This window comes from Camponotus vicinus, unplaced genomic scaffold (genome assembly GCF_025532165.1).
Source record: "Camponotus vicinus isolate PSW18456_S1 unplaced genomic scaffold, iyCamVici1.0 SCAF_1, whole genome shotgun sequence".
In the NCBI taxonomy this organism is placed as follows: Eukaryota; Metazoa; Arthropoda; class Insecta; order Hymenoptera; family Formicidae; genus Camponotus; species Camponotus vicinus.
In genome coordinates, this window is record NW_028141945.1 from 4,249,343 (window position 1) to 4,260,679 (window position 11,337).

At 29.0% G+C, this 11,337-nt stretch overlaps 1 protein-coding gene across 1 annotated transcript; it reads right to left on the minus strand.

Annotated features, from left to right (window-relative positions):
• Positions 1–1,197: 1,197 nt before the first annotated feature.
• Positions 1,198–3,898, minus strand: LOC145968340 (phenoloxidase-activating factor 2). Its single transcript, XM_083093720.1, has 5 exons — positions 3,169–3,898; positions 2,566–2,728; positions 2,109–2,380; positions 1,809–2,026; positions 1,198–1,475 (listed from the first exon to the last, which is right to left on the minus strand). The coding sequence occupies exons 1-5, from the start codon at positions 3,767–3,769 to the stop codon at positions 1,359–1,361; spliced, it is 1,371 nt and encodes a 456-aa protein (XP_082949846.1). The 5' UTR covers positions 3,770–3,898; the 3' UTR covers positions 1,198–1,358.
• Positions 3,899–11,337: the final 7,439 nt, after the last annotated feature.

The window sequence follows — 11,337 nt, forward strand, 5'->3', positions numbered from 1 at the left end:
ATGTGCAAACATTGTCACGGTGGAAGCTTTTTTTGTTAATTTTTTAATTATTTATTATCAGATAACGGTATCGCAAGCTTAAATATTTATATATTTGCCTCTTGTTAACGCAATTTTATTTTAGAATAGATTTTTAGATATCATAGTCACGATAATGATATTTTTTATTTTTTATAATTTATTTTTGAAGGTTAATTATTTAAATATGCAATTATTTATATTATGCACAAGTAAATGATTTATTAACTTTATACGGGGAACAATAATTTATAAATATTTTATAATGGAGAAAGAGTACATATATACATACAGGGTGACCCATTTTAACTTAGGCAGCCAAATATCTCGAAAAATAAGCAAGATAGAGAAAAATGTTTTAGACAAAAGTTGTATGGTTTCGAGGGGGCCATAAGATGGTATCATTGGTTTGACCTTGAAGAGTCATTTGAAGGTCACGTGAAGGTCACTTCAATTTTTTTAAATGGAACATCCTATATATTTTTGTACATTCTTGTAGCTCATCTCGAGAGCTTTCCAAAACACTATAATTAAGTACATTTTCGTTAAGTACTTTTTGAGTTATGAGGCTTGAAATAATTTCTTAATTTTACATAAACCGTAAAATATCTTGTAAAATATTCATTTTTCGATTACCTTACCTTAATAGTTTTATGTACAAAATAATGAGAGGAATCAATTGGTGTAAAGAAAACACATAGTTGTTTCGAAGAAAAAATATGTAATTTGCAATTAACAATTCCATATTTTTTCTTAAAAACAACTATGTGTTTTCTTTACACCAATTGATTCCTCTCATTATTTTGTACATAAAAGTATTAAGGTAAGATAATCGAAAAATGAATATTTTACAAGATATTTTACGGTTTATGTAAAATTAAGAAATTATTTCAAGCATCATAACTCAAAAAGTACTTAACGAAAAGGTACTTAATTATAGTGTTTTGGAAAGCTCTCGAAATAAGCTACAAGAATGTACAAAAATATATAGGATGTTCCATTTAAAAAAATTGAAGTGACCTTCACGTGACCTTCAAATGACTCTTCAAGGTCAAACCAATGATACCATCTTATGGCCCCCTCGAAACCATACAACTTTTGTCTAAAACATTTTTCTCTATCTTGCTTATTTTACGAGTTATTTGGCTGCCTAAGTTAAAATGGGTCACCCTGTATATTTCGACATTTCACTAACACAAATATATAATTGTAATAAATATATAATATATTTTATATTATAATTTTCACGTTAGCGTAGTGAAAAGATCATGGTAACTATATAATTGTATGTCAAAGCACATGGCAATTGAGAATAAAAATATTAAACACTCTCTGCGTTACTATACGCCAAAAGTTGCGAGCTGTTGATCTATCCATTGACGATGTTGTGATGTACTAGCATATACTGCAGGAATGTTAGAAGTCCCACAGCCAATACCCCACGATACAATGCCAGCCTGAAATATAATTTATCAAGCTTATATACATATATATCATATTTTTTGTATCCTTCAATATAAAAATATGTCTATGGATTTTAATCTAATTTAATTCCGGATATAATTATAACAATAAATAAATATTAAGTAAATAAGAATTGAAAAGTAATAATAAATTAAGAGTCATTAATCAAACATATTTAATTAAAAAATTATAATTAGTTTAAAAATTAAAAATTGCAAGATTTAAGATATATGTTTAAAGAAACTTTAAAACTTCTAAAAGAGAATTTAATCTTTTAGGAATTCAACTTTTTATAGGAAAAAAGCATGTATCGATTTCTGACTTACTTGAAAAAATTGTCCCGTAGCAGCTTGACAAATCAAAGGTCCACCGCCGTCACCGCGGCACGTGTCTCTGCTCGCTTCGCCACCCGCGCAGATAAATGATCCGTGCAGTTGAAAATACTGGCCCAATTTCGTACTTCGTAAACGCGTCTGACAATTCTCTCGATCGACGATAGGAAGCTCGACCTTTCGAAGTTCGGCCTGATATTTCCCTTCTGGTCCTAGAAGCATGATTTCGCGGATGAATATTAAAAATCGAAAAAAAATAATAAGAAATCTGCAAAAACCACTCTTAAAATTTACCAAATAAATTGGCACCCCATCCTATTCCGTAGCATTTGCTCCCAGCGGAGAAGACCGCACCCTGTTCAGGAAGGCAAATCGGCATGATATTTACGCTATAGACGATTGGTTTTTCCAGAACAAGAACAGCTACGTCGTGAAACAGTCCACCGCTGTAATAAGACGGATGCACAGCTATCGCACGAATATTCGCTTCTTGAATAGGCAATGGTTGAACTCTATTTTCTATGTTCCATTGACCGAAGCGTGCCATTAAATTTTCAGGTTTCTGACTATTAAAAAAAGAATAGAAGAAAGATATTATCAATAATTGATCAAATCGATACACAAGTTCTAGAAACGTTTCAAACAACTAAAACGTATCTTAGATATCTTTTTGATGGCTTCTTATTCGCCTTTAATTTATGATACAATACCACATACTTCAAATAATAATTTAATTTGTCATAACACATACTTTATAACGCAATGTGCAGCAGTAAGGATGGCCTCGTTACTTATCATCGAAGCACCGCATTGGAAAACGTAAGAATTACCGGTCGTGGGCTTTGTGAGAAGCGCGACCATCCATGGAAATTCGGCGAAATAAGTCTTTCCGGAGTCAGCAGGAGCAGGCTGCGCTGTAACAATTAGCGATTGTTGTTTTTATCATTTGAATAAAATTTAAATCAGCTTTAAATTAGCTTTTTACAACTCAAATTAGACGTCGGTTTCAATTTATATTTCGCTTAAATATTATATATCAATGGTTAAATAAATTTTAATGTAACTAAATGTAATTGTCGATGCAGATATTAGTCAAGAGAATCAATAACAATATAATAATAATTAATATAAACATTTATTCGGCTAGATTTCCTCTAATGATATGCAAAAATAATTGAACTTACAGATAGAAAATTTCGCGTTCTAAATAAATTTATTTTTAATTATTGATCATTGAAGTCATATTTTTATAGTTTATTATACTTAACTTATATACAGATAACTTTCACTCATACTTCATATAATTTTCATCTATTATGACAAGTTCATGCAAATATAGCAAGCTTATACTTACGCGGTGCGTAACTGTTGTTCTGTGTACCACAAATGATGTCTGAAGTCAAATGATCAGACCGTCCAGCAACAAGATTTTTTAACGAACCGTTACGAAGACCTTGAAGATTAATTCCCACCAGTCGACAGCACACTTGGTCTGCCGATGAGCAAGCTGTGAATCTCGGATCGATTATACCTAAACCGTCTAGGTTTATCACGTTTCCCTCAGAACATGACCAGGTTTTCACACAGTAACAAGCTTGCGGAGTACCTGGATTCTTCAATGGACCGAGCAGATCCGGAACTGACGAAGCGGGTGGACTAGTTTGACAGGACAACAGAGTCGTCAACGCGCAAACATCTCCTCCCGATAAGATCTGGGATAATCTGGGGTCTATGACGCTGCTGTTTGGCTCAATGATCAAGCAAGTAAAACATTGAATAGCATTGTTGCATACGAAACATAGTAGCGTTTGTCCGGGTGTCGTCGTCGTCATCATTGTCGTCGTCGTCATCATTGTCGTCGTCGTCGGTGGCTGTGTCGTCGCCAGTATTCTGCAGCAGACTTGACTGGCACTTGGACACAGAGCATACTGTTGCCGCGGCGTTATTATACCCATGCCAAAAACTGATGAGACTATTCCATTAGGGTCGCACAACGATCTCTCCACGCAAATACAGTTCGGAAGTGGGATCACGGTAGGAATCGGTGCTGATGTTGTCGAAGTAGTCGGAGGTATTGTTGGAGGTGGTATTGTGACATATCGCGGACAGCAACAGATCTCGAAGATTCCAGGGCATATCCCATTGCTGTAACACGGTTGTTAATTATTTATATATTTTGAATTCTAGATTAATATAAATTATAATTTGAAACTTAGTTTATCTAATAATGTGTATAGAATTTAGTTCTATAGAGAATTTAAAAAGATAAAATTTTATAATAATTTAAAAAATTATAAAATTAAATATAAAATTTTAATTGAATCTCAATAAAGAAAATAAAATTAATAAAATTTGTAAAATAAAAAGAATAATTAAATTAAATTAAATATAATTAATTGTAATAATTAATTATAATATGTATATATAATTTATAAAATTATAATTAATTAATTAAATAGAAACAATAAATTAGAGAAATAATTAAAATTTATCAATGTTAATATAAACGAGCAAATAATACCGATTAATTAACGAATCTTAATTAACTTACCGAAAATCGATTATTCCTGCACCATCATTGATAATAGTCTGACTACTATCGCACCAATAAAAGGGTACACAGATGCAATTTCTAAAAATAGGAGGAGGTGTGGTAGTAGTGGTAGTAGCGGTAGTAGTGGTGGTAGTAGTAGTAGCGATCTTATCTAACTTCTGATACTGCAGTTTATGCTTGAGGAGATGTAAAAGAGATGTAGATGAAGAGTCGATGAATGATATTGCATTCCGATTTTGAGGGAAGAAGACGTTACCCACTCGAATCGGTCTTTCAATCTGAACAAATTCGTGGTTCGTATCTTCCGAAAATGCAACGCCGATCACCATCATCATCGCGACGGCAATAACGTTCACTAGTAGCACATAGAATCGCGGCATGACGATGAGTCGTTACTATCCGGTGACTGGATGTCTATTGAATGATTTTTAACACCAGCGCGCATTTATGTATGCAGGATGTGTTAGTGTTGTCCGATTTATGGGGAATGTCCAGATGCAGATATGATGCTAATAGCATACTCTTTTGTTACACCGAATTTTCGAAGGTAAATGTAATAGCGGCGCGTTTTACGTCATCATATGTTTCAAAATATAAAAAAGAGAGATATTAATAAATAATAGAGAATAAAAAATAAAAGAAACTACCGGAACATTTATAATATGGAAATCTAATTTACTTATATAAATCATATATAGGAAATAAATTATATAAACAGAATACATTATACATAATTATATTACATTACACATAAAATACATATACAATATATGTATATGTATATATATATATATATATATATATATACACATATATATAATTTTAAAAAATTATATTAAAAATGTCTATAACTCTAACACTACTTGTTGATTAAATTTCGCTAAATTTAATTGTTGACTCGCATGATTAATATCAAATTTTTAATAATATTATTATCATATAAAATATAATAAAAATTTTGCTATTCCAAAAGGTGGACCTTGCAACTTAATCAATAATTAAATTAATCAAGGTGACTTCAATACCACATTGAAAGGAATCAAAAGATATTAAACATAAGTTTAATCTCGAAATATAAAGAGATGACCTTATATATATATATATATATATATATATATATATATATATATATATATATATTTATTTACATTAAAAATAATAAATGTTTAATAATAATTTCATAAACAAGTAGTAACATTGTTAGATCGAAAAATACGTATAAATGCTGAAAATTAATATTTCACAATATAAATAATACAATTCTCTATAGTATGCGAAGGACGTTTGAATCGTTTGACCAGGCAAATATAAAGGATGCGACCTACTTACTAGCCGATAAAAGTACCAAGTAGTAAAAATTTTTACGAATACATATTAATATCTTTTAGTTGAAATAATTAAAATATTTCACTATATAACACAAACTGCATTTTTAAATAATTATAACTTTATAAATGAGAATAAAGATCGAATTTTACAAAAACATGCGTTAGCAACAATAATCAGTTAAATGATAATACAACACATGAAATAGTAACCAGTTTATAGGAAAAAGTAATTAATTTAATGCATTGATTTAAAAAATATTAACAAGATTAATGATTAAATAAATCATCTCGGCAGTAAGTTATACTGATCTATTTATATTTGGTATAATATTAATTATCAATTAATATTATGTTGATATAATACTGATCTATTAATATTATAAAAATATTAAAATTCAATATATTTTTACTTAATTTGTATTTGATCTGTGCGTTAATATTCGCATCAGATGTTCGATATATCGGTAGCATCTCGAATTTTTCTGATCTAAATAATCCGCGCGGACTGCGGAGCCAAATACTCCACGCGGACCTGATCGATATCCAATAATCATAGTTCCTCGATCCTTAAATCCAATAGAAAACTCGGATTTCGTCAACTCCCGAAGTATCTCGCATCTTATTCGCGTTTCTTCTCGCATCCTTGTCGCATCCTTTTCTCTCTCGCCTTATCTTTAATTGCCTTTAAAGGGCAAGCTCGGCTTCACCTATTGTAATTTGATACGCAGATAAAAACTAGACCAAAATAATGTACCGATTTATGTGTCCACCTGTCATTGACTTTCTTATCATGTACAAGATTTATGTCTTAATTTAATTACTCACACAAATTTATTTCATATATTTCACTTACTTACCACTCGTTTATAATGGTTTCGAGCACTTTCTCTTTAAACTCGATCTATTAAAGGCGTACTATTAATATAAATGCCGTAAAAAAATAGAGAATTGCAATAATTTTAACAATAGTTATTATATAGTATATTAGTATATTAGTAATTTTTTCATTATTATTTATTGTCGTTAAATCTCTGCGAATTAGGACTAAATTTCTTCCAACTGCAAAAAATTACCATCATATAATATAACAAGAATTAATATTAATTATCTTTTTAAAAATAAAATATATAATTGCAATTATATATTTTAACAGTTTTAAAGAAATATTTAAGACTTGTGTTTTATACACTATAAATCGCTCTTTCAATATCAATGCAATTAATATTAAATTATTCTAATTTTTAAAAAAATTATGAGAATTTAAATTATATCAAATTAATTAAATATACATACGTATAATAATCGATTTCGAATGTATATTCTATTATAATTTTGTACAGTTTGCACCATATATATTCTCTTATGTTATAAATTATCATTAGCACAAAGTTTTAATCATTAGCAGGGATAATTAATTTTTTCATGATTTTATAACTACTTGGTTAAAGGCATATCGTCACATTTTTAAAACATTTTTTCGAAATGTTGCGCAAAAAATTTTTGAAACCGTAGTTTTTTATATTAAAATTTTCCTATAGTCCAAACATTATTCTTTCATTTTGTAAAGTGTTTTAATCATTAACAGCGTTAAATAATTTTTTTATGATTTTATGATCGCTCGGAAGGGGGATATTAAAGATATATCATCACATTTTTAATGTGTGATTAATGATAATTATCTTTCATTAATAATATGTAATTACATTTAACGAAACGACAGACCTCGAAATATTTATTTATATGTATATGTATGCCATAGTACGTAAAATATTTCAGCAAAAAAATAACAATATCATGGTTTTCGACCTTGGCGACGTATGACGTCAGACTAATGTTATATACCTTGTTATTTGCTCAACGACATTTAAAAAAGGGTAGTAGTGAGAGACGTTAAATTTCTTTTCTAAATTGCGATCGCGATTAACACATTAGAATATTATTTTATTTATATAATAATATGATTAATTAACTTTTATAAATAAACGCATAACTAATACTTATTGACACGAAAATTCTTCACGAATCGTATATTTCGCGTAATTTTTTTAATCTCAAGTAAGAATCGTATATAATAATAGAAATCTAAAATAATAAATTATCGTTTCGATATAAAATTGATTTTTACGAGCAAAATTTATTTCTTTAATGATATTTAGAGTCAAATGTAAATCATTCGCGACTCTTTATCTATTCTTTAAATGTATTTTATTTAAATGTTATTTAAATGTAATTCAGATTGAGATCGCGCAGTAAAACGATCGAATCATAAATATAAATATTTAACATAATGAAAGACTCTGATGTGATATATTAATCCTTTAATAAATAATCATATAATTAATCTATATCATTTAAAATCTAAACTTCTATATTTTAAAATATTTCGCGTATATACATATTTGACAAAGTACGTAAAATATTTCGAACGGACAATAACACAGTGTTCGGCCTTGACGGCGTAAACAACAGTGCGCTAATGTTTATATGCCACGGCCTTGGTATTCACACGGCAACATTCGAGCAAGATAATGCGAAACGATACTTCGTATATTGTCGAATTTATTATTAATTGAACGATTATCATGATTTTCAATTAAAATTAATCTTTCAATAGAAAAATAGAATTAATCTTTCGATTTTATAATTTGTTAATATAATATCAATAAAACAGAGCATTTATAATGAGTAGCGCAATTTGAAACTTCATATAAGTGTCGAACGAATAGTAGTTCTCTCTAACGAATAGTATCTTCTATATTTCTTACGATATGTTAAAAAGTGCGTTTCTCTTGTAATTATTCCGCGATCGGAAGTGTGGTACCAAGTGTCTCGCGACCGTTCCATATATGTATAACTAATCATTATTAACCGTATTTTCGGGAGTGAGTGTGAGTGCCATGAAGAAATAGTAAAGGACGAACAAAAGAGGAAAGGGAGATTGAGAAAAGCATCGGGCAATATAATATGCGGAGCAACGAAAATATGCGGTGAGTGATTTACATATATAAATTATTTATCATTCATATTACTTTCAATATTGCTTGTTCCTTTTTCATTTTTTCGAAAGTGATTTATTTTAAATTATCATCTAATATATACCGCATGTATAAAAAATATTTGAGTTTTTATTTTAAAATATTCCAAGTAATATAATAAAATATTTTTGGTATTAATTAATATTTTTATATAGATAGTTCAATATTTTATAAAATATTTCATAATAATATAATTATTAGAATGAGAAAAAAAATTGTTACTTTAATTTAATTAAATGCACTTATTGCGTACATGACATAAAAATGAAAAATGCAATAATGATTACATTATTAAATTACATTATTAAATTATTGAATAATATAATAAATTCCACACATCAATTATATAAAATTATATATAAATTTTTCTCTTCTTCTGTCTTACAAATTATATTATATTATACTTATATTATATTTAATTATATTATATTATAAATTTATACAACACGACCCCCCATGGGTACACCTTGACGTGGTGGGGTGGCTCAGTACTTGGATAGTGCCTTGAGATTTATCTTAAATTTTTTTATTTAGGATAAATCTTAACCCTTAGACTACCATTTTTTTTTCTTTTTAATTTGATATTTTTTTCATTGTTTATACATTAGGTAGGCTTTGTAGAATTTAATCATGCATGGTGCCTGTATTCTCTTTCATGGGACACATGTGTCCCGTTGGTAGTCTAAGGGTTAAGGAGCCTGAAGAGGAAGCCCCCATGGGAAGTACCCATTTGCACAGCATTGCCACGAGTCGCATAATGGCTCATATGTGGCACGCGCATTTCATGCGTTAAATATATATACAATATACATCGCGCGACCAAATAGAAAATTTTTGATCGTGCCGAAATAGTGCGGGAGAGCCGATAAAGTATCGCGCGTAAAAGTGCGGAAATAGCGATAAAAATATCGCACGTGAATGCGGGAGTGCCGATAAAAGTATCGCGCGTCTAACATAAGACTGATTGTGAGAGGAGGAGGAGGCTTAGGAGAGGCATCGGGCGCCGGCAAAGCAACCTCTGGTAAATAATTTATTTATTTGTAATTCTATATTAAATATGTATTATAATTTATAATTGCATACGCGCAATTTAAATTGAGCAATTAATCGCGTAATTTAATTTTTTACTTATATGATTTAAATAAGAGAGAAAAGGATGAGATTTTTACAAAAACTAATTTTGTAGAAGCTTTTATATAAAGTTATTAGAAAATTATTAATGTTTTTGTTTCACAAAAATGTGTAGAATTATTTTATTAATCTGCTTATTATTACGTGCATGGAATATAAAATTCAATGTACAATAATAATTTTTCAAAATATTAATTATTATGAACGCTATAATTTGGATCCTTTTATTCATATGTATTATAGATCGACGCACAATCTTGATGATCTGAGAGGACGAGGGGGGACATCCTGCATCGGCGGAGCAACCTGATGATATTATTATATTTATATTAATTATTATATATAAATTGCGTACACGTATTAATTTGATTCATTTATTTGAATGATTTAAATAAAAAGAAATTAGGAAAATTCTTATAAAGTCTTTCTATAAAAGTTTCTACTTAAAAGTTAACTTATTTATAAAATTATTCATATTATATATACTTACTTATAATTGTACGCATCGAATATAAAATTCAATACAATACATACAATACGTACAATAATAATTTCTTAAAATATTAATTATTTACGCTGCTATTATAATTTGAATCTTATATTTATATGTTATAGACAACGTAGCTCTTCTAATGTCAACTCCGCTATTGCGCATCAGCCGGTGCCGGTGAGTGATGAACTTTTATTTTGAAACAATAGATTTGTAAGTGCATGTACAATAGATAAATCCGTTGCTTTTAACTCTCGGACAGCGGAACGCATGTACGAATTTTAATCAATTTTAATAATAAAAATATTTCTTTTATATGTATTTATATTCTATATTTCTAAAATAAAATTTTATACTAAATTACAAATTTATATTTTTAAACTTTTATAAAAAGAATAAATTGTAATTTTATATTTTTAAATTTTTATAAAGAGAAATATATTAATTGTGTGTATCAAAATAAAAATTAACGTAGAAAGAAAAATATTTCTAAAATAAAGATATTTTTGTTGCAATTTTATGATAGACATATATTTATTTCCACTATATACGAGCTTTAAAACAATTTTAAAGATATAGATTTTTAATAGTCCGCCAACCGAGAGTTAAGATGCATGCTGATTATATTCTATACATGCGTAACAGTACATATTATGTGATTTCTGACGACTCTCTAAATGACATGCGCGTCTAAAGAACGATCGCAATATTGTACGATTGTAAACAAACTATTAGTCGTCTTATTATCGAACAATAAATCGGCAATAGGAGTTATTCTCCTGGCTTGAATCTCTCGAAATCGAGTCAGAATAAATGGGGCCAGAAGATATGTTGCGCAGCTAGAGCTCCCTAAATTTATCACAAATTCCTAGTTAAGGCTTCTTAAATTCCTTATTATAGCGGATTCTCAATTAAGGTTCCCCAAATTTCTTTATTGCGAGTTTCTGCTGTGTAAACCAGCAAGTAGGGCTGTTAGGTCAGAGTT

Bases quoted from the DNA above. Each gene is read 5' to 3' on its own strand.
- LOC145968340 (XM_083093720.1), bottom strand. From the start codon at position 3,769: ATGGGTATAATAACGCCGCGGCAACAGTATGCTCTGTGTCCAAGTGCC. The intron at 2,729-3,168 runs GTAAGTATAAGC...TAATTGTTACAG, and splicing joins GAACAACAGTTACGCACCGC to CGCAGCCTGCTCCTGCTGAC. The intron at 2,381-2,565 runs GTATGTGTTATG...TTTTTTTAATAG, and splicing joins GCTGCACATTGCGTTATAAA to TCAGAAACCTGAAAATTTAA.